Source organism: Columba livia, chromosome 1 (assembly GCF_036013475.1).
Source record: "Columba livia isolate bColLiv1 breed racing homer chromosome 1, bColLiv1.pat.W.v2, whole genome shotgun sequence".
Classification (NCBI taxonomy): Eukaryota; Metazoa; Chordata; class Aves; order Columbiformes; family Columbidae; genus Columba; species Columba livia.
Genome location: NC_088602.1, coordinates 187,589,368 through 187,613,086, shown reverse-complemented (window position 1 = coordinate 187,613,086; position 23,719 = coordinate 187,589,368). Strand labels below are relative to the sequence as shown.

Sequence of the window (23,719 nt, the reverse complement as noted above, 5' to 3'; positions counted from 1 at the left end):
AATATGGGTCTTCTCCCTCAGTCCTTACCTCCTTTCACCCCTCAAATCTCTGCTGATCCATTCTGGGTCTCATTCCCTATGCTCACCTTCCCATGTAATGTGTATTTATTTCAGCAGCAAACCTGAAGTGCAGGTCAAGCTTTGATGCTGTTTTCTGGTTCTCATGTCCTGCCTTAATGAGTTAGAAAAATACTTGGATCTAAACCAGGGAACTGAAGTTACTGATTATCATTGTTAGTCAAACTCTGCCTTTAGAAGCAGGTGGAGAAGGAGAAGCAAACGTTCAGGGTCATCTAATGAAAAAAGGGCACGTTTTAAAGAAAATCAAGAAAAATATAAGGAGCAAGTAAGCTATGAAGAGGTACCACTAAAGCCATCTAGTGACAGTACCATCAAAATTTCACTCTGAAGAAGAGTTTAAGTGTTAGCGGCTAGTACAGGTGCAGCAGGCTGCGCCATGGCTTCAACTTCTCCCTCATCACAGCAAGACCTTGCTGTGGCAGTGGGATGAGAACAAATCCTCTTGAGACCATTTGGTCCTTGTTGCTCTGCTGAGTGCAGACACAACGCCTCATGTTCTCACGCTCTGCAGCCAGGTCCTCACGTCTGCTAAGAGAAACTGGTAACAGCAGCTGCATCTGCCCTGTGGAGACCTGCCAAGGTGTGCTTGCCCCACTGTGCCGCCGTCCTTCCTCCGACAGGAAAGCTCTTCCTCACTCCACAAACCCAGCATGTGGCTGTGGTTTCTTACACCGTCATAATTTTCACGATTTATAGTTACAACATCCCCTTACTATTTGTGATGAGCCAACTTAGCAGCCGAGGCCCAGCATGAAGGACCTGACTCAAGGCCCAAGTTCCAACTGGAAACTGGCAACAGCACACTAACAAATCACGTACCATTTCCATTGGTCAGACAAAACAACTTTTACCGTTTCCTGTAACATGTTAAAGACACTTTAAAGGAACAACGTGACTGAACGTCCATAAATAATTTGAGCCGACGTGTTACAGAAAAGGCGTGCAGAGGGGGCCGGTGGGGCTGTGTGGGGGTCGGGTGCGGCCTGTGCTCGGCCGCGCTCCGGATACGGCGCGGGGAGGCCCCTGTGCGGGGTGCTGGCGGCGGCGGCTGTACCCGCGTTGTGCAGCTGCGGAAGCCTGCAAGGCCTGCTGTGACAGGTCGCAGGGGGGGTCCCTCCGGCGCCACCGTCCCCCGGCCCGGGCCGCCCCCGGGACCCCGTCAGGCGCCGGGGGGGTATGGCAGGCCGTGAGGCCTGCCACGACCGGGGGGCGGTGAGGGGGCGTGCCAGTCCCGCCGTGACGCCACGGCCAGCGCCCCTTCCCATAGGCGGGCAGCGAAGGCTGTACCCGGAGGGCGGCTCGCGGTTGGCTGCCGTCCTGGGCGTCGGCAGGGCGCGGGCTGCGGGCCGGAGGGTGAGCGCGCCCAGTGGCCGTGCTGCCCCGCTGCCTGAGGTACGTACCGCGCCGCCCGCCGGCCCCGTCGCTTCGCCCCGGCCTCCTGAGGCCACTGCCGACCGCTGGCTGCGCGGCACCCCCCGCCCGGCTGCCCGCGGCCGCTGTCTCCCCCTATGGGGACGTGTATTTAATCCTGCGCATCGTCCTTCCTAGCAGGAGGGACCCCGTGAGACCCACAGCTGCCGGCTCAGGGGGACGGGCGCTTTAGTTTAACTGGGTCTCAGGTAATAAGTGGAGGCGCAAGTTGACCCGTAAGTGCATTCAACTCACTCTAGAAACAGGGTCATATTCAAATTGTGTGCTGTAATCAAATGCATGGCTGTTTTGGTTTTGTTTTTTGTTTGTAGTTAGTTTTGTTGTTTTTTCTTTTGCTTTGTTTTTTCCTTTGTTATATTTCTCGACGTTATTTTAGTGCCAGTGCAGCTCGGTGTTGTGTGGAACAGGTCCCACACCCAGCCTGGGTGCTGGAGAGCCGGCACTGTTCATCTCTCTCGCTCAGCTGAGGTGCCGGGGAGGCCGGGGAGGGTTCACCAGGTCTGCAGGCTTTGAATTCTGGAGTTGCTTTCACTTTTGCAGCAGGGTGTCCGTATCTCTGTGGCTAAGCCTGAGCATACACAGGGAGGCGTGCAAAAGAGCTTCTGGCCTGCCAGACGTCACACGGAGTGTTTGCTTACTGCCCTTGTTCCCCTGTAACCCTGTAAGTGTGGGACAGGTCACTCCCTCCCCAAAGTGGCATTTTTCTTCCTGTGGGACTCCTTGTATGAGAGAAATTTGCTTCACTGCAGGCTTGGGTGTGAGGTGTACAGTGCACTGATTTCTGCATAGGAACTGCTCCCGTCGTTACATTTTAGTGTGCAGTAACAGTGACATTGTGGGGCAAGACTTCTGCTTTTGAGAGGTGCTGACCTGCTGTCTGAAGATCCTCTTACCATGCTGAAGAGCAGTGTCATAAAGTAATTTCAACTTCTTTACAGTAACTTCTGCTGGTGGACAAATTTAGTGATGGCAGGAAGACCACACTCAGCTAATGTAGAGAACCATGTGCTTGTGTTTATTTCTTCTTTATTATTTCCATTATAATTTTTCTGTTTAAGCACACCTGGAGTTAAATAGAACTTTTTAAGGCTTAGGTGTTGAGAGATTTTACAAGGCAGGCATGAGGACAATCAGGATTTTCCAGTTTATTTGGATACAGAGATTTATGTAATTATCAGTTAAATTGCTTTGGAAACAAACTTCACATCTTTGAAGCCTCTGTCTTTGAGGTCCACATCTTTTAATTGCATAGATATCTGAAATCCGTAGGCTCCCAGGTATTTGATGCTGGACCTGTGCAGAGCCCTGGCCATTCACTGCAGAGCTGCGCAGTGGCGTGTCCGCTTCACTGGGAGTGAAGAGGAGGAGAGAGAAAATAAAAATAATTCCCAGTCTGCAGTGGGAATATGTCCTGATGAAGCTTTTCCACTTTGAGTAAAATTTTAAGTAGGGAGAAAAGCTGTCGCTCCTGGCCACGCATATGCTGACTGCTAAGCAATGGTTAAGGTCTTGTCCTTATCTTCATTTTCAGCTTGTGTAAGAATTAGTATATTTGCCTTTCTCCTTTAATCAACTGTTTGCATTATAGCCTGCGTTCTGTTTTCTTTCGTTGTGTTACTTCTTACTGTTCTTAATGCAAACTTTGATTAGTCTTTTCATGTTTATGCTGGCAAGTGAATTTAATTGGTATCTTTAAGTTTCCACCATTCTTTTTAAGCCAGGTAATTAAAAACTTGGTTCACTGGACACATTAAAAGCCTTCCTGCACTGTATTACAAATAATTTGTTTCTGTAATGACATCCTGCCAAACTGAGATGCAACAAAATGCATTGAACATAAATTCATGTCTCACAAAAGCAGGGTGTAACTAGAGTATAAAGTATGTGGTTTGTGTTTTGCAGCAGATGTTAAAGGAGACCAGAACTTTTGCACAAACAATGTCTGAAGCACACATATACATGTATTATTTTACTGGTTTGTCTTTGCTGCCATCAGGCTTCACCATGCTCCGAGCCTTTAGTCACACAAATGGTAGCTGTGCATTCCATCACGCTAAGTGCTGGCGCCATCATAAGTCCGTGCTGGCAATTAGGAGAGAAGATGTCAACGCGTGGGAAAGAAGAGCACCTCTAGCACCAAAGCATGTTAAGGAACTGACACAGATGGGATACAAGGTCTTGGTGCAGCCGTCAAACCGGAGAGCCATCCATGAAAAGGTAAGGTCTCATTTTGAGTTAGGTAAGCAAAAACATAGTTCACTTATTAACCACAGTGCAGGAAAAACAATATTCAAAGGATATACATGGGAAAACATATTAATAATTTTGTTATTAAATGAGGAGTCATTGTGTCCTAGTGGAGAGAAAAAGAAGGACTTTTTGGGTGTTGTTTGTTGTTTTTGTTTTTTTTTTTTTTTCTTTAATGCTGTGAGCTTCAGGACTGGGAGGTTTTACAGTTCTTGTAGCAGCAGTAATACTGTGCTGTAAGGTATCTGAGCCAACAGATAAAAATTGAAACGTGAGTAGAGAATTAGTGATTCACTTGCACATGTCACCTTTTAATTAAGACACAGTACTGGTTTTCAGTACAGATCACATTAGGTACATAACTACAATATTGAAAGAAGGAGTTTTAATATGTTTTTGAGATAAGGGAGAACAAAAAAAAATTAATATGGAAAAACATTCTTTTAGAAATTGCTCTGCTGCTTGGACTTAGTCTTATACAATTTTATAAAATCACATCATCAATCTTCAGATTAATTTGTCAGACTTCTCTAAACTTGTTTCCAAGTATTTCAACATCTTACAAAGGACTGTGCATTATTGCAATACTGTAAGATACTTTAAATGTTGTAAGTTATCTTTTTTGTAGTCAGTGAATTTAAGATGAAGGATTTTACTAACACATAATTATATTTTGGCCTTGTATAATAGGATGTTGGCACGGAAATTAATTTTAAATTTGATACTCCTTTTGATAAAGAGGTTTGTGAATGTATTGCATGCAGTAACTTGTTGCTGCTTTGTAGAATTATCTATTTGTCCTCAGTTCTAGTTGCTTATGTGCTGAGATCTGAATATGAACACACCCAGAAAAATTTACTTGGATTTTTCTCTTTCATAGGATTACATCAAAGCAGGTAGCATTATTCAAGAAGATATTTCTGAGGCTTCTCTGATAGTAGGTGTGAAAAGACCTCCAGAGGACAAATTAATCCCTAAGAAGAACTATGCCTTCTTCTCTCACACTATTAAAGCCCAAGAGGCAAACATGCGCCTTTTGGATGAGATTCTAAGACAGGTAAATGGTGCCATAGTGAAGACATTTGGCTGTTAGCATGGGGTGGAAACTGAAGTTACTGCTGAAGCGTGATCAAGAGCTTGCTGCCCGGGATGGTCACTTGCAGCATGCGTATCTGAGAAAGCGAATGACGACTGTTTTCAGTGTCCTTTCCTGGAGCTGGGGATTTCTTGCCCAGAGGATCTCATGCTTGCAGCGCTGCTCTGTTCACATGCATAAGGCAGATGAGTTGCGAGCATTGTCTGCTCCAGAGAGGTTCGTGCTGTGTGAGCACGAAGGATTGTTGAGAAGCTGTGAACCCGGTCGTTACAGCAGGAGGCAGCCGGTTCACTCAGAAATGAGCAGCCTCTTGGCAGAGGATGTGAATGGATCTGCAGCAGCTGGAGGGGCACGTTGGGGAGCTCTGTGCCAGGAGTGTGCGGGCGGTGCAGAGACTCTTTAAAACAAGAGTTCAGTGCAACCTTTAGGCTTTTATTTTTATACTTAAATCTTGTTATGAATTATTTTCTTTCCATATATGCCCATCAGCCTCCCTCATGAAGGATGACAAAGGCATATGAAAAAGTAGTTCCTAGGAGAGCACCTAGGAATGCCACTCACGGCATTCACTGGAAATTTTAATACTCAGTTTGCTATGTATTTTCAGGAAATTCGACTGTTTGACTATGAAAAAATGGTTGATCATAAAGGAATGCGAGTTGTGGCCTTTGGAAAGTGGGCTGGTGTAGCAGGTATAGTGCATAAAATAAAGGCAGGCTTGCAACAAGTAACTTCTTGTAAAACTTCTGTTTGTCTGTTTCATGAAAGCTGAGGCCTGCAATGCTTTTTTAACTCTTGCTTTTAAGACCTTTTTCCATTCTGTACTGTGCTCCCTAGTTTTGATGAGACATGTCAAATAGTGCTGTGGATTTCTGGCAAATCTACTATTTTATGTTGTCTTGAAGTCTCGTTTGTCTATTCAACTAATCTGACACAGACTAAATATCAAGAGATCAGCTGAACAGACTTTTGAAAGACATGGCTGCTGTCAGTCCTGTGAGTCTGAACATCATCTGTTTGTCAATCTGTTATCCATTCACACTGATTTTTGTGAGTCATGGTTCTGATTCCTTTCTACTGAACTTAACTCTGTTTTTTCGGAAGACTCTCCTTATTATCGCCTTCTTTGGAATCTTCGTGATGTGAATGCATCTCATAAAAGGATATCTGAGTATTAAATAGTGCTGGAATGCGTAATGTGGGCCAAGAGCAGGTTTAAGCATGGCCTGCTATTGAATTTCTCCTTCCCTGGTTCCATGTAGACTTTCTTTAGGAATATTAATATTAAAACATGGGCAAAAATATCCAGGATGATTTTAGACTTCAGTCAGTCTCTGCTGTTTTTAACTCTGCATATTCATAATTAACACTGGTGGTCTGATTTTTCTTTGTTTTTAAACAATAGGAATGATCAATATTCTGCATGGATTGGGATTACGATTTTTAGCTCTGGGACATCACACTCCCTTCATGGTAAGAGTATATGTGTATGTATTTTTCTTTAGCCAAATGACATTTGGGCATCTGTTAGTTATCTGTATTTGAATATGGAAAATTTCCTGATGGTTCTCTGCCTCTCATTTCAGCACATTGGGATGGCACATAACTACAGGAATAGCAGTCAGGCTGTGCAGGCAGTACGGGATGCCGGGTATGAAATTTCACTGGGATTGATGCCAAAGTCAGTTGGGCCCTTAACATTCGTGTTTACAGGCACTGGTAATGTTTCTAAGGTAGGAATTCTGTTTTCAAGACTAAATGCTATATTATTTTAATAGAACTTCTTGGCATTTGATACATAGCAGGTTAAATGGATTGATGAGTTCATTTTGTTTGCTTGGACTTCAGGTTTTCCTTTGCCAGTAATACCCTACACTAATGCCTTTAAGATGAGAACGTGCCTGACAAGGCTGACCATGCTAACTTCTTACCATGAAAAATGGGCTAAATCTTACTGCTCCTCTCTCCTTTCCCACTTGCATTTTTGTCTCCCTCTCTCCCCTCTGTTGACTCTGGACTCACAAGGTATGTTGGATCACCCCAGTAAAGTATGGGGGAAATAATTACTTTTTCTAATGCTTGCTGAGTTTTTATATCTGTTTCTATAGCATTGACTTGGCTTACAACTGCTGGACTTCAGAACTATGTTTTACAACATAGGGAAAAAGCTTACTCTTGGTTTTGGCAACAAAGATCAATTGACAAGGCTCCAGCTATAAAGTGGAATCACTGCCTATGTAAATGTTTGTCTTTTTGTCAAAAAGCTGGTGTGACTGGAAGGCCTGTGTTCTATAATGACAGGTCTTTGGGAAAGTCATCTTGAAGTTCGTTTCCTTTAGAACAGCCTGGTTGGTGAGGAGTGGCTCCAGGGGTCTTCCCTAAAGAGAAACTGTTCCTCAGAGCGGCAGCAGAACCATTTATTGTGGTGGAGCTGAGGCCTCTTGCCACTGCCATTAGAAATATAAACCAGACACTGGGTTGTGGGTCAGGCATCCTGCAGAAATGGGGAATGCTGAAAATTCCTTGTACGTAGAGATGAGGCAGCTTTGTTTTGGATAAGCAGGAGTATGTGTGAAGCAGTTTGTATGTCTCTGAAGATATGCTCTGGCAGGCCTGCTAAGTTGTGCGTGGTGTTTTTATATTTGTTTTCACACATGAGATGAGCAGTGTTACACTACTCCTTTATTCGCTGCTCATTCTGAATCCTACTTCATGATTTACAGGGTGCTCAAGAAATGTTCACTGCCCTCCCATATGAGTTTGTGGAACCCCATGAGTTAAAGGAAGTTTCCAGACATGGAGGTATGCCGTGTCAGTAAAGTGACTGAGAGCACTGTAACTCTTTTTGTCCAAGTGTAACAGCTCCTTTTTTTTTTTTTTTTTTTTTACCTCAGACCTCAGAAAAGTCTATGGGACAGTGTTAAGTCGTCACCATCATCTTATAAGGAAACATGATGGACTTTATGATCCAGTAGACTATGATAAGCATCCAGAACTTTACACTTCTCGCTTTAACACTGATGTGAGCATCTCTTCTGTTCTTTTGTGAAAGGTTTCACATGGATTGTCGGTAGTTACTACACCTTTGCATATCCATCGAGAGAGCATTCATTTAAAACACTAGTTAAGGTGCTGTCAGCTTTTTAAAGTACTGTGACTTTCTTTGCAGATTGCACCCTATACAACTTGTTTAATTAATGGCATATACTGGGAACAAAATACTCCTCGCTTGTTAAATCGACAGGATGTTCAGAAGCTGCTGACACCAGTTAGGTCTGCTGCTGCTGCAGTGGAGGGCTGTCCTGAGTTACCACACAAGTAAGACACTTCTCTTCACTTGTAACAATTCTGCAGCACCATGATTAAGTTGTAGTCCTAAGTGGTTGTGCCACAGTATCTATGAAATTATTCTGTTTCTTACATTGTTCCTCTTGCATGTTGCAAAACACCCTGTTGGTTTTGCTTTCGTTCTTCTGTGCTTTGCAAATCTTCACAGTTTGGAGTTTCTGCAAACGTCACAGTGCAAATGATTAACAGGTATCGGTTGTCTTTCTGCAATGGTAGTTCTGCCGCTGATCCTTGTGCAGAATGCAATACAAACCATATGACCTAACTGGGAAATGTACCTACAGCACCATTATTCCTAGAAGTTTCTGTGGAGTTCGTTGGAGAAATTCTTCTGACCCTGTCATTTGGCTTATACAAGTTCAGTAACTGTTCTTTAACACCTCTGACTTCTGTAGCAAGTAGCTGCAATGCTGCACAACCCTGAATGGCTTTAAGGACGGAATGTGAAGTACAAATCCAGAGTTAGACTGCTTTCAGTGCGGGTGGGAGCTCACCCTTTCTCTAACATCCCTGTGTAATTTCTCTCTGGGAGACTGGCTTGGGGATGGATTTGGGGAGGATATGGTGATGTATTCTGGTGAAGAAGCAGGCCTTTGTGTCTTCTTTGCCCATTCCTGACACTTTTCTCTCTCTCACTTGATAAATAATGAATTGAAGTGTTAACCTTGAGTGCAGTCAGAGGTCGTGAGTAAGGCTGATGAGTGCTCCACCTGTGCCAGCTGCCTGTGAACTGGAAGGAGGCAGCCACCTCTTTTGGTTTCCCTTTGCAATAATTAAGTTATTGTAGTGCAGGACTGCCCAGTGACAACTTGGGGGAACTGGTAGATGGATAATGAAGGGGAGGTCTTGACAGTACATGGAGTGTAGAAAAAAAATGATGGATGAGTGGATCCTCCTGGTCTTTGGGAACTTAAGCATGAGATATGGACCCTGTTGATGTGAATAGAAATGGCTATGGTAGGGCCAGATTTCCATTATGTTTCTGGAGGTCATTGTTTGTGTTGACTTCTGAATTGGTTAAGATTAATGAAACTACAAGTCTGATAGATATTCTCATGTTTCTTTTATTTCCTATTCACTTATGATCTCTTGTGCCTATATTTCTTAATAATTTTGGTAATGCTATATTCCTTTCTCTTTTATTTAATCACTTTAGACTTCTGGCAATATGTGACATTTCAGCAGACACAGGAGGATCTATAGAATTTATGACAGAGTGTACAACAATTGACAGTCCATTTTGTATGTATGACGCTGACCAGCATATTATTCATGACAGGTGGGAGAGCCTTGAATTTTTATTGCTTTCCTCTGGAATTTGTACAGTTGAATGTTTTACTGAAAAATCATGCATTTAAAACACTTCTGAAAGGTGGTACCTTTCAGATACAAAGGAGAAGTAGTTAGAAGAGCTGTGTTCTCTCTTTCAGTGTGGAAGGCTCTGGGATTCTGATGTGTTCCATTGACAATCTGCCAGCGCAGCTTCCTATAGAAGCAACAGAGTACTTTGGCGATATGCTTTTCCCGTATATCGAAGAGATGGTAAGGTCTTTTGTGTCCAACAAGAAGGTAAAAGACTTCGAATTTGATCTGCTTATGTGTTGCTTTTCTGGTCTCCTGTATACCTTCAAAAGCAATCTGCTGTAGAACATAACTGACTTTGTACTTAACAACATAAAACACAAACCCAAACCTTTCTAAGTCTTGAGGCAATGCTTCCAAAAAGCAACATGTGAATGAGACATTAGTGACCTGGATGTCTTAGAGATTTGTCAAGAACACTTTCTGTACGCAGAAAACAGGCTCTGACAGGTAGTTCATTGCTCCTGGACCCTACAGTAGAGGTCTAAATCTGATTTTCTTGTGGCACACAACAGTAGCTCACAATCAGACTGCTGTTTGAATTCCTGCATTTTATTAAAAGTTAAATGACACTGATCAGTGCCAGGAGAATTTCAGATCTGTAAGGTATGGTTGCTTGTATTTAAATGTTGCTTAGAATCTTGATGTTTTACTTAAAAAAAAAAAAAAAAGAAAACACAAGGTAAAATGACCTGATTTGAAAAACTTCTCTCCATAGCTGTTATCAGAAGGCTCAGACCCTCTTGAAAGCCAGAATTACTCACCTGTTGTTCGAGATGTAAGTTTTGCAATTTGCCTCTCTGTGTACCTTCCTCTGCTTTAAAACATACAGGTGTACAAAACCACCTCAACATTTGTGTTTTGTACTTCTAGGCAGTGATTGCATCCAATGGCTCACTGACAGCTAAGTATGAATATATCCAGAAATTGAGGGAGAACAGGTAATGTGTAGCTTCTTAAAGTTTGTGTGGTTGAGGATTTTAAAAACTCCTGCATTCTCTCTCCCCTTTTGTATTTATTTTCTCTTGTGATTTGATGGTCTGCTGCTATCTCGCACTGATATAAATGTCACCTAGCTTTATGGTTTCCTTCTTTCTTCATGAACATTGTCTGAATTATTATTGTTACTAACTTATATTGAAGTTGAAGAAATGGTCATTTTTCTCTTTCTTATGCTTTCAAGAGTGTTTTATCAGAAGTAGAAAACAGTCACATGCCAGTATTATTCTGTTACTCCTTGTCCTTTTAAAATGGGTATAACATGCAGTCCTTTGAAAGGAATGACTGAAAGGAAAGGTCCTCTTGAATCTGGTTTCCTCTCGTGTGGCTCAAGTGCTGTGCTGCACAGCATTGTTCTGTGACTGGATGTATTCAGGAGCCTCTGTGAGACTCTCAGACTTTTCATTACACTTCTGTAGCTACAGCTTTTGCTACCACTTCATCTGTACCCTGTCTCGGTAGTTACCAGCCAGTGGTAGCATGAAAGAAGCAACATGGAGTGGATTAAGCTAACAAAAGTATAAATAACCTCTATATCACTTCCCCTTGCTCCCTGTTATTCAAGAACACCTATTTACCTATGAAAAGTGTTAATTTGACAAGAAGTGGGCACCACTGTCATGGTCAGTGCCAGCTGCATTGTATGTCATGTAGAAGCTGAAATTGGCCTGACCACAAGCACTGCACGCACTGTGCACAGAAAGCATGCTGGGTTGACTTCTGCATGCCACACTTCTCCAGTTTACTTTGGGAGCTTTGGGAGTTCTGGTTATGAACTTGTGCCTGATAAACTATGGTTGTGTTTTCCACCCAAAGTAACATGCTGTTTGCTTCTGATCTTTCTCTTTTTTTTTTTTTCTTTCTTTCTTTCTGCATAATCACTTGCGTGGTCTTGTGTGAGCTGCCCTGAGAATCTGGAGACTTCATTCCCAAGGGTTTTTTTGTGGGTAGATTTTTGATATGTCTGCAGACTTGTGTGTTGCATGTGATGTTCATTTGTGTTGCTCACTTGGCTGTCAGAAAAGCAAGACCTGCTAACAAAACCCTCCTTTACTTTGCAAAATTTTGAGAAAATGCAAATGAAAGCAGGAACTTTACTGCTTGAAGTGTGCTGGTTTAGCTAGAGATAGGCTCTTGTTCAGAGCCTGTAGGAACTACGTGGCTTGTGTTGTTACTCTAACAATGTATTACGTTCTGCCTAGTATAGTTTCTGAGGGCTCTATTTAGACTAATTGCTTATACCCTTTGGATGTAAATGAACGTTTCAGACATAGGATAGCCAGGCTTTATGAGCTGAATTGGCTTGGGTGCCATCAGAATGCAGGAGCAGTTTGATTTATCAAACTTTTCTCCATCTTTTCACCTTTACTTGCTTCATGCCTGCTACTTGTTCCTCATCCACAGCTGCAGTAGAATATTGCATTAACAATGGGGACCTCCAGGTATTACTGTTATTTGTTCATAGATTGACATAACTGAGTTATTTAAACTTGTATGTAGAGAACAGGCATAATCTGAAATGGTCTTTTCTGGGACAGCAGACTCCGTTCCCACTCTCGATGGCTCATGTTTGTGCCTGTCCTAGAGCAGACGTGCTATGTTCAGTCCACATGTGACCTCATTCTAGGCCCTGGAAAAGTTTTTAATAAATATGATAATAAATTTGATTGCAAAATCCAGCTTTCTTTCATATAGGAAGTCTGTCCTTCATCAACACAGTTGCTCCAAGCTCCTGCATACCCCTCCTGGTCACTATAAGTAAAGGGTGAAAAGAAATTCTTTCTCTTCACTTGCCCTTGAGTGTGTAGCTGTGGCAGAAGATGTTCTGTTAGAAATGATACTAGGAGGAGGAGGGTCCTTGGGTTTGTCGTATGAATTAATATGATGGGCTTAGGAGGCTTTCTGTGAATGGATTAAATAATGATTTAACTTTTTAAAAAAATCAAATCTGTAAAACTTGTATGAAGGTCAAAATGTACAGTAACCTATAGTACTGATTTAGATTGATTAGAGGGGTGATATATTGGTACATCACGTTCAGATTTAATAAATTGAGAAGAATAACTTTAAAAAAAATAAGTAAGCCTGAAAGCAGAGGAAGGGAGGATGGAACATCTGGAACTTTGGAGAGTAATTAAAACTTTATAGATACTCAGACACAATTAGCAGGCTGGAATGTGCTTCAGACAGATGATACAGATACAGGTTTTGGTACTGATTTAACTCTCTTTACTCAGGGCAGTCTTTCAATACTTGTTTAAGGCCTTGTTCCCCTAAATGTGCTCGGGTAATTCATGCCATGCTTTATTCCATGCAGTACCACTCTTGTCATGCTATAATATGTAGGCATTACTCTGACAGGCTGCAATAGCACCTTTCATTACTTTAGGCATTTTTGAACTGAATAAAACACAACCAAAAATTTGACTTACGGGTGCTTTATGGAACCCCCCAAAGCTCTGTACCAAACATTATTTAGTAGACATACGGTTAGTTCTCTTCTAAGGACAGTAGCTTAAAGTAAAGTGGCTGTGAGCTTGTCAGCTACAGGTGAGGATTCTTTCTGTGGCATAATCCACAATTCAGTATTACTCCTCTGTAAACTCTCAGCAGATAAAGGGGAAATTGAGGCACTCGCTTGTACACTTATGAAGTTTCCCCTAAGTCTGTATCCTCAAAGGTCCTACCTATTTATTGAAATTCATTTTCAGGATATGAGATAGGAAAAGCCAAAACCCAATCTCCATTAGTTAGGTTAAACAATAGGGCCATGAACAGCTCCCTTTTCTTCAACAGTAAAAAGTGCTTTAAGACAAATTTTTTAATTAGCTGAATAGCTTTTATCTGCATAGCTATGATACTTCAGGCAAACAGTTTTACAGTCTTAATTTTACAATTTCATGCAAATTTAAGCTAAATGGAAAAATAATTATAAACAAACAGAATGTGTTTTGCTGCTACAATTTATACATTTGTGAGAGCATATTTAAACTGCTGAACTAGGTTATTCTGATTGGCAACAAGAAATCTGCTGTGAATCTGATGTGAATACATTTTATATTGAATGTCAACATGAGAGCTACTCAGTTTTATTTAGGAGAGTAGTAGAAGGTTGGTTGAAACACCAATGATTTTCAAATCTGAGTTCTTGTCTGCAAACAGGATTTCTTAATTGGGCATTAGCTTTGATTTGATTTTTATTTGTTATTGTGTTCCTATTATGGACTAATATAAACCTGCTATAACTTATCTAAAATACACTTCCACCACCATGGTTTTGTGTACTTTAACAGTTACCCGTGATGTAAAGGGAGCAAGACAGAGCCTGCAATCCTATTCTGACAGCCCAACATGACATAGATAGCTTGGGAGCACTCAAGTGACCAGGTTACAGTCATTTGGCCATTGAGAAAAATATAGTGACAACTGAGAAAAAAATGTTGAATAGCAGCTGGTGAAGCAGTGGAGATGTTGACAGATTTCATCTTGATTATATTAGAGGAAAGAGACTAGAAGATATGCAGAAGACGAATGGAACAGGAGTAGACAGTGATTGCTCAGTGTTGGGTTAGGTAGCCAGGAACTTGACTTTTGGTCTAAATAGAGCTCTTTGTTTGTAGACTTACTAAAACATACTTATTCTGTTAGCTTTAGCTGCTTACAGTTTCCTTCTTCTGCATGGTTTTTAATTTTGTCTGTAACACATCCTAGGGAATACACTCAGTTCATGAACATGGGAAATAAGAAGAGGGTTTTATTGCTCGGATCTGGCTACGTCTCTGGCCCTGTACTCGAATATCTCACTAGAGATTCCAACGTTGACATCACAGTTGGTATGTAAGACTTCACTTGTTTTTCATTGAAAAACTATGTCTTATTTAAACCTGCCAGCACGGCAGAACCTTTCTCATAAGTAATACATGGATCTGATTCTGAGAACAGATAAAGAAAATCTTTGCTATTGTGCACAGCAGAAAAAGATTTTGTAGCTTTCTGAGCATTTTAAGGTTATATAATTGATTTGGAAATGACATGGCTACATGAAAAGTTTACTGTTTGTATGTGTAAACCACATGGCAATTAGAAATATTTTTCTTTCTAACCTGCTTCGGACTTGGGATTGGTTTGGTAGCTAGTTGGCTGCTTTTGTTTGTGCTCAGATGTGTTTTCAGCCTCACACAACCAGATGAAATTGCTTTTATAGCCGTCGAGTGGATCTTCTGCTGTTATAACCAATATTGTGGTGCTAAACCTTCAGACTCTTAACTTTCCCATCAGCCCCACATGCCAGGTTGTTTATTCCTGTGTTTTGGTTTTATTTGTAGCATACTGAAGGCTGGGCATCTCAAAAATGCCTTTTCATACCCTTGATGCTGACTTTACCCTGATTCAGTGATTTCAGATTTAACACCCAGGCTGGTTTGCCTGAAAGACTTTTGGCTGGGAGGTGGTTTCCTTTAAATCTTACCATTGTATTTATGTTCATTTTTGTTGCTGTAGATTTGGTTTGCTTTTTTTCCCCTCATCCTACTTTCATACTTGGCTGCTTTTGCTCCCCTTTGTGGTGATAACCATAGTGCTTTTAACGCCTGGGAAAAGATGTACCAGGAAGAAGAGAGGAACTCTGAGGAAGCTGCACATTTGTTATGAGCAGTGCTTGATGTGGTGACCAGGGAGGGTCCCAGCACTGTGCAGTGTCCATCCCTCAGCAGAATGGGGCTGCATCTAGTCCCTGCAATACAGCAGCAGGAAGGGAAACCAGGTGAACTGGAAGATTTGTTTTGCCAAGCACTGTGTAAACTTAGCAGGTGCCTCCTGTCTGGGTAGCTTAAAAACATGTGATTTCTACAGCGCACACACACAAGGTCAGAAGGAAGGAGACACGAATGTGTTACTTGTCTAGTATTTGGCAGCAGGCAGGTAGATGAAGAAAGCGTAAAATGCACATTGCAGTGCCACGTTTGGTTCATTGCTGTTTGGCTCTGCCACTTTAAATCCAAATGATTTGGATTTAATTGGGAAACCTTCATGTAGTCAACTTTTTTTTGTTTTGAATTTGTAGATGATTTTGCCAAGCTCTTTTCTCTCAGCACAAGTTGATTAGTAGGGTACAGAGGATCACCCTCTGGCAATGTTTATTTCCCATTGACTTTGGAAAGGCCATAAGGAAACAAGGCTCTAAGTTAGAGGCACAGATGCTTTTAATTCTCTGTGAGCCTGTGCCCCCCACCTGCTGCCTTCATTGCCCACTCCCTTCTCCTGGCTGTGTTCCCATTGCCGTCCTTGTGCTGGCAGCACAGTGAGCTGGCACAGAAACCAATTCACTTTTGGTCAGATGTGGCAAACACAGGTCACTTTTAACCTGGATTGCTTTTTGAGTTCTGCTTTATTTACAATGGAAAGTGCTGATGGCAGTAGGAGCAAGATAATAGGAAGGAACAAGTGGGGACAAGCAGAGATTGGATTTCTCCCTTTTAGTGATAATATTAGCATATGCAGGATTGGGAGGACTAAGCCATAGGTAAATATTGAAACTAGTCAAGATTGAATCAGGGCATTTTGCTCATATTTGGCCTGAGCAAAAGCTTAATGTTTTTATCTTTGTTGTGTTAAAATTGGTGAATGATGTGAGCCGTTCTTGTTTCCAGCTACTAAGCTGTTCGTGGCTGTAAGTAGGAATTTTGTTAAAATGTACAGAAAAAGAGTTTTGAAATATATTTATTTTTTAAACCAGATTTATCTATAAATGTGCAGCTACATGGAATGACGGATGGGGTAAGCTTTTCTGGGCATGTGTGTGCTTGCTAAATCTGTTAATTAGCTGTGTTGAACCTACATGCTCATCAAGATCTTAAAACTAGTTAAGGTTTTCCTGTCTCACTTAAACCAAGCACAGGCTGAAAAATAAAAACAAATTTTCCTCTTTGAGCTTTTTCCCCTCCTGGACTTGTAGTCAGCTTCTTGCTTGTCTACCAGTAGTGTGTCCAGTTGCAGAAACAGCTACTACCGTTAAAAAACTGATTCACTGGGCATAGTAGAGCTGCTGTTGTGTTTTTCTGCCGGTCACCTTTATTTTATTTTTCCCAGACCTCATATGGCAGGATTATTGTTCAAGTTCAGATGAGCCACCTTCTGTATCAATAGAAGTGTTTACTACAGCTCTTGCTGCTTTTTTGTGATCAATTGCTAAGACTTTTCTCCAGCCTGAACATCCACATCCAAGTGTCCCTCCTGTGTGACTGTTACTTGCCTTCTTCACCCTCAAGCATTTTATTTAATTGACCAGCTTCTAGATCGAAAATAACGGTGCAGTTCTAAGGATTCCAAAAGAATCTGCTTCTATCTGTCTATCAGTGGTTTGGTCACTTGTTCTTTGAAAACTTGTTAATGTTTTTTCAGTGTGTTTCAACACTTACCAGGTGTTACTAGGCAGGTGTTCATCTGAGCTGCCAAACACTGAATCTCCTGTGTGTATGTTGTTTTAAAACCCAGAATATATCTTACCACAGGCTTTTAGGAGGGGTCAAAGTTAAAGGCATTGGAATATACTTTTGGGGTGGATCACAACCCCGCCTAATAAACGTTGGGTTTTTGTAACTAGTTAAAGATGCTTTCGTGACACGTTTCTGGACAAGAGATGCATTGATTCAACAGTTTTTTTCCCCCCTCTCTTTAAAGAAACCACTTAGGTGTGAATGAGTGCTTCTTTCTGTTTAGTTTATCTGTTTTCTTACCACGTGGGTGCTCAGTTAGCTGGCAGATACAGATGGTGCTGCTGTAGAATACCATGCTGGGAGGACACGTGCACGTGATGCAAGCAAGTCAGGGGGTTTTGGAGTGTCCTACTGCACAAGGATGGGTTTAACAGTCCTTTATCTCATCTTCTAGACTTTTGTCATAGAGTGGAAAAGAAGCAAGATAACTTCTAGTTTTGCATAAATAATTTGTGTTGACCTAGTCTGCTGATAGGAAAACTGCAATTCAAGTTGTTGTTAATTTTAAGTAGAACAACAAAGTTGCTAATTGGTTACAAGACTTCTTGTTATACAATTTAGCACTGAGTGGTTCTTTACTTCTGAGATTCTTTGTAGATTCTTGTTCTTGAGTTATAACTGCTATGACTTGACACTGGCAATTGGTAATAAAACTGAGTCCTTTAGGGGAAGTAAGGTGCTTTATACCTGATTTCTCCTCCACTGTTAGTGAAGGAAGAAGTCCATGCAACTGCTTCTCTTTGGAAAGGAGGAGGTATATGCAAATCATCATTATGCATGGGAGCGCTTTGGACTTACCTTCATCTTTAGGTAACAGTTGATGTGCTTTACTTTTAAAACAGCATCTGTCATGAAGGAACAACTGGAACAATTGACGAACAAGTACAGCAATGTTACTTCAGTTCATGTGGATGTCTTGAAGCATGAGGAAGAACTGTCTTCTTTGGTGAAGAAACATGACCTTGTAATCAGGTCAGAATTCTGTGTAAAATGTGATAGGCTCAATCCTAAGTCATGCTGCTGCTTTCCTCTAGTTCAGTGACATGTCAACATGGTAATTTTTTTTTAATGCCCCAAAACTGGCATTGTATTTGTGTATGTAAATAGTTGTAATTGGCCACTACCTTCTCATGTAGCGAGACATCAGGACTCTTTCAAAGGGGCTTTGACTGCAGCATCTCTTCAGAGGTGTTCACCAGTTACGTGGAAAGCCTTCTGAGTGTGGGGGGCCAGTTGCATCCACCAGCGCAGGTGTTCCTGGGATCATATTTGCGTCTTTGAAAGAGACAAAATTCTGACATCTCTGTCATTTCTCTTGAATTATCCCATTGAGAAAGATCTCTTTCCAGGTATTGAAATGGGAGGAAATGATTTCATAGTCCTTGCCATTTTGTCCCTTTTGCCCCAGATGCCATGAGTGTTGTTTCCTTTCCATGTAGAGCATGCTTTTCACAAAGTACTTCAGCAAGATCATTGTAATACAATCTTTCTCAAGGATGGCTTTACGGTTTTGCATCTTCTAAACCTCCAGCATGCCAGTTTAGAAGGTGGCCTTGAAAAGAGGTCAGTGGTTTGTTTTTTACAAAGAGAAGTGTGACAAAAGATGCTGTCTAAAGACTGACTCCACTATTGTCCTGCAGCCTGTTCTGAGTGCATACAACAATACTTGTCCTATAGGGTAGCATTTCACTGATGTAGGTATGAAATTGCTCAGGGCGAGGCAGGTGTGACTCCTGCATTTGCTTGAGCTCTTTTGTAGGCATGCAAAAAACATTTGTGAGTGTCTTTCCAGTGACAGCATAAGTAACTGGTTGGATTTTGATGTTGCATAATTCTCCTTCATTTGTAGTTTGCTGCCTTATTCAGCACATCCTTTGGTTGCAAAGAAATGTATTGACAGCAAAGTGAACTTGGTCACAGCGAGCTACTTGACACCAGCTATGAAACAACTCCAGGAGAGGTAGGTATGAGAGTAGCATCTCCCTGGTGGTGTTTCCTTCTTTAGTACATTATCTGAATATTTCGCAGTCTGTTACACCTGCAACACTTAGTGTGAATTACTGTTTTCTGCATTCTTTCCCCGTGCCTTTCTATGATGGAGGACTAAGTGCCTTTGCCCGAAGTTGCACGTGGAGGCTGTGGCAGAGCAGAGAAACGAGTGCATATCCCAGTCTGGTCAGACTAGTGCTCTGAACACTGGAATGTGCTTTTCTGCATGCCCCATGTTATTCCATGTTAATGTGCCTTCCCCTCTCCCCTCAAACCTGTTTGGATGTTTGAGCTGGGCTGATTTTCAAGCTGAGCTGTCCTGTTCTACCAGTGACAGCAAGCTTGTTTGTCATCCTTTGCATTCCCCGAACAAAAACTCATCCTTGACTTATTGTATCTACAGTAATGTCCTCCATGCCAACTTCTTTTGGACAGACCTACTGTATTAGTCTCAAATTGGTGACAGTTCTAGCTATTCTAATGTTTCTCTTGTCCTGCTTATATGACTGACAGTTGTTTTGAGCATGGAGCTTTATCTGTGTTCCCTCTCAGTCATGGTACTGGAAACTGATGTAAATTCAAGTGAGATGAGAATTTTCCATGCTGTGTCCCTACAAATGGTAAAGCAGAGAAAGCTGGACAGGTAGAGAACCAGCGTTGCATACAATGAGGGAGGTTTAGAGGCCTTTCCTCCCCTTCTTGCTGTGATGCTCTTGTGTCATGCTTTCTCTCTCTCTCAAAAAAAAGGAAGACACTTCTCATTTGTCAAAACCACCAGCCCCTGGATGTTTCAGCAAAGTGAGAGAAACTAAGGCTACAGTGACTCTTAGACAATTGTCACTGTTCAGGTTTTAACATCTGCTTCTGTTTTTTTCTGAGAAGCTGCAGACAGAGCCCAGCATTTATGCTGTTGGGGAAAATTTGCTGGGCCTTTGTTGGACAGATTTCCTGAATGAAAGGCCAGTAACAGTGATTATTCTGACAGCTCTGCATTTCTGTTATTTTCAGCATAGAAGCTGCTGGTATTACAGTTATCAGTGAAATGGGTTTGGATCCTGGTCTTGATCATATGTTGGCGATGGAATGTATTGACAAGGCAAAAGAAGTTGGTGCCACGGTAAGGTTGGCAGGTAGTGTGTAGTTCTGCCAAGATGTTCTTAGTAAAGTTGTTACTTTACCAACAGCCAGTTTTCAGTCACGTCCTGGTTTGTAATGGGCTCTGGGCACTGTACTTTTTGTGATGCTTGGAGTTTGGTGCCAACTAATCCAGTTGGTGAGACCATCAACTGAGATGGCTTTGCCCCAGAGTGTGGTGTGGTTTCCTCTTTATGGACAGTGCCTGCAGTGTGACAGCTTGACACTCCGCCTCAGTGAAATTCTTTTGGTTTCCCCTGTCCACTGCGGATTTGATTTGGCCCGTTTGTGGGGCGACATCAGTAGAAAGTTGAAGAACTAATGGGGATTCTGCAGGGTAGATCTGTGCTGTTTGTATCCTGGTCTGTCTTCATTTTTTATTTCCTGTGGATAAATCCAACAGGTTGTATCCTACACTTCTTTCTGCGGTGGCCTGCCAGCTCCAGAGCACTCTGACAATCCTCTGAGATACAAGTTCAGCTGGAGCCCACAAGGAGTGCTGCTGAATACAGTTCAGTCTGCGACGTATTTAAAAAATGGAGAGGTGAAGTAATCCTAACATTTCCACTTAAAGCCAGGCAAAGAAGGTGGTATTGGGCTAAGGAGGGAACTGGGATTTGTAAGGTGCCACGTTTACTTTCAAGCCAGTGACAGTCATTTCCCCAAGGCAAGTTGCTTATATCACTTAATCCTGTGTTTGGAGTGTGATGGTGCCTGGCTGCTGCCGGCTTAGCTCTTACTTACTACATGGAATCTGATTGCAAAGAAGGAGTGTGTTCTAATGGCTGAAGCACTGAGTTGTAGCTGGTGTTCTGAGTTCAGCTCCCATCCCTGTTGTGTGTTGCTTTTGCCACTTAATTGCCCTAATTTTGATTCTGTGAAATAAAGGTGAGAGTGCTTCTGCTTGCTTTTCTGTCTAGTCATGCTTGTGAAGCAAACAGCTTCATTCTGTGCTTGCACAGTGTATATCAGAACTCTTGATTTTTTTTTTTTTTGGTGCAATCTGTAATACCAGTAACCCACTCAGTGTGCTTTGTGAAAGTGTACAGTGATTTCTGATGTGTTTTATATAAACTCTTTTTTGTGGCTTGTGCAGGAGTCTTTAGAATAGACTTTACCCAGCAAATGTCACTGCATCTGTTTTGTTCTATGGAAATATCGGAACCGATTTGTGCAAAGCTATTGCAAGCCACTGTCTCATTTGTGCTTTGCAGCCCTCTCTGTTTTATCACTCTCACTTGCTCAGAGTAGTTGCTGAGCAGGGGCTCTTCAAATGTCAAGGAGACTGCCTTGTATAACCACTGTAAAGTTTAGCTAATTATCTGGACTTTTTGATCTGCAAAACTGAGAAATATTTTGAGATGTTTTATCATGACATTTTAGTGCTCTAGTGTTCTTATTGCAGTAAGACAGGAGAAATTCAGGGATTGTACATTGGATCATTATTTAAAAAGGAACAATACATAGTTATAAGTTTCAGATGAAAGGGTCTCTTGAAGAATGTGAAAGTGTTTCTTATTTAATTCTGACCTGGTTCACCCATTGCTAGGAAAGATTAGATCATGCACATGAATGATTCATTAGGAGAGCACTATGTGAGCTTGTCAGTAAATTGTGTAGTTTTTCCTCCTTGCCACTAAATCCTTTGCTGTCTGAGACTGGTGTGCAGGATTCTTCCACACTACTGTCCTGCCTCACAAACACAGTGAGATCTTTTGGCATTGCTGCAGACTTCATTGCTTTAGTCTTCTAGAAAGAAACCTTGCCCCTCACAAAATGAGCTTGTATTGATGCTGCATAGCAGATCTGTGCATCAGCTGCTTGAAGGAAGCAGGGTTCAAGGCTTTGGCTGGGAATGATAATAGAACCAGTCAACCTCATTTTGTTTTCCTGCAATGGTGCATTTTCTCCGTGCTTCGTAGCTGCAAGTAAAGGCAGACATAGACAACAAGTTTATATCAGTGTGATATCACCTGATTTATTGTAATCTTTAAAAAAAACCCCACACAACAAAAAGAGCCCCAACATCCTTCTCCTGCCCAGTCAAAAATGAGAATAAGAAAATTGACCACAAAGCGAGGAGCCTATGGATAGAATCTCCCTTGACACTGGTGCAGTTTGGGGGGGTGCTCTAAAAATACACTAACATAAGTGAAATGGGAACCTACCACCTTAGTATTAGTGCAGCAGAAATTAACAGTGTGTGTGAGAAAGGATGTGGCTTGTTTTAGCCCTTTGATTAGTGGTGGCTGACATAGTGTGTGCTCCTCCATCGCAGGATGTGCTTAAATGGCTTGTGCAACTGCTTTATTTAGGTTGGGCTTTTGTTTGCACCAGAAACACTAAGCATATTTCGAGCACACTTCATCTTTTCTGTTGTAAGATAAATAACACTACACCAAAATAATATTGCTGTTCTTTCTCAAAATTTAGATTGTCAATATTCCAGCTGGAGGAGCGTTACTTGATTCTGTAACTCCAATGGATTTTTTCCCAGGATTAAATCTTGAAGGTTTTCCTAACAGAGACAGTACAAAATATGCTGAGCCTTATGGTATTCAGTCAGCTCACACTTTGCTGAGAGGCACCTTAAGATACAAAGTAAGTTGTTGTTGTTAATATTGTTAACTATTGTTTTCTGCAAGAAATTAATGTTGACATTTAAAGAAAACTGTACATTTAAAAGTCAACTTTTTATAGCTCTGTATGTGCTATTTATCCGTTCTCCACTGTCCCAGTTGAGAGAGAACTGGAAGCGCTTCTCTCATTTTTTTAATGTAGCTTTACTTGGTTTATTTAACAGGTGCTTGTTGCAAACAAGAAAAATATTTTTAGCAGTTTTAGGCAGCTGGTCAGTTGGCATAGTCAGTATCTGTGCTTGTTTTTTCGTTTGGCTCTGTATTTGGTGTCAGATCAATAGATTTTTTTAAAAATTAACTAAATCTGATGGGTTTGTGTGATGCGTGTTGCTATTATGTATTTTTAAGAATGGATCTATTCTCTGAAAGTTGATAATTTGAACTAACAGTTTGCTTATATTCCTGTGAAAAGTGTAATTTAAAAATGTTATAGAAAATTATGGTTTTCCATCAAACTGAGAAAGTTTTTCATTAAGTAACTGGAAATCTTGAATTTGAGCAGCTTTAACATTTTGGTCAGTTAAGTAAGATGTTAAGAGATAAATGTGTTATCCTTCTGTTAGACCATTTTCCTGTCATTTGTCAGGTGCACAAGGCAGAATGAAAACATACTATTTTTTCTTTCAGATTTCTTTTTTTATTATTTTGTTGGTCAATGTACATTAAGAAGGAATAAACCTAAAACCGTGTTGAAGGTTTGAAAAAGCTTTTATGGATGTCATGATAAGTCTATTGAGTTAATGTTTATGTCAAGGTTTAAGGTATTGTTGTTTTGTGCATGGCTTGACGAGTTACATGTATGTCCTTTCCCTCTTAATTCCTCTGTTGTGATACAACAGGATTTTATTTCTGGGAGGGACAGAGGCTTAGCAACAGACAGCAGAAACAGAAAGCATGTG

The 23,719-nt window shown here is 41.4% G+C and overlaps 1 protein-coding gene across 7 annotated transcripts in view; it reads left to right on the top strand.

Annotated features, from left to right (window-relative positions):
- The first annotated feature begins 1,347 nt into the window (after window positions 1–1,347).
- Window positions 1,348–23,719, top strand: part of AASS (aminoadipate-semialdehyde synthase) — a 30,305-nt gene continuing 7,933 nt past the window's right edge. For 2 of the 7 annotated variants that reach the window (XR_010469577.1, XM_065048840.1), the window contains exons 1-20: window positions 1,348–1,473; window positions 3,509–3,729; window positions 4,640–4,816; window positions 5,463–5,547; window positions 6,261–6,328; window positions 6,442–6,588; window positions 7,579–7,657; window positions 7,750–7,877; window positions 8,025–8,173; window positions 9,360–9,482; window positions 9,634–9,745; window positions 10,284–10,343; window positions 10,439–10,506; window positions 11,466–11,507; window positions 14,276–14,397; window positions 17,901–18,030; window positions 18,908–19,018; window positions 20,056–20,164; window positions 20,585–20,725; window positions 22,615–22,782. Coding sequence is in view for 6 of the 7 variants with exons in the window: in XM_065048840.1 (XP_064904912.1) it covers window positions 3,517–3,729; window positions 4,640–4,816; window positions 5,463–5,547; window positions 6,261–6,328; window positions 6,442–6,588; window positions 7,579–7,657; window positions 7,750–7,877; window positions 8,025–8,173; window positions 9,360–9,482; window positions 9,634–9,745; window positions 10,284–10,343; window positions 10,439–10,506; window positions 11,466–11,507; window positions 14,276–14,397; window positions 17,901–18,030; window positions 18,908–19,018; window positions 20,056–20,164; window positions 20,585–20,725; window positions 22,615–22,782 (2,232 nt within the window). In the remaining variant the exon portion in view is untranslated. Of the gene's footprint in view, window positions 1,474–1,607; window positions 1,728–2,052; window positions 2,174–3,508; window positions 3,730–4,639; window positions 4,817–5,462; window positions 5,548–6,260; window positions 6,329–6,441; window positions 6,589–7,578; window positions 7,658–7,749; window positions 7,878–8,024; window positions 8,174–9,359; window positions 9,483–9,633; window positions 9,746–10,283; window positions 10,344–10,438; window positions 10,507–11,465; window positions 11,508–14,275; window positions 14,398–17,900; window positions 18,031–18,907; window positions 19,019–20,055; window positions 20,165–20,584; window positions 20,726–22,614; window positions 22,783–23,719 lie in introns of those variants that run through there. The other 5 variants (XM_065048841.1, XM_065048843.1, XM_021294912.2 and 2 more) reach the window with 5 other exon arrangements.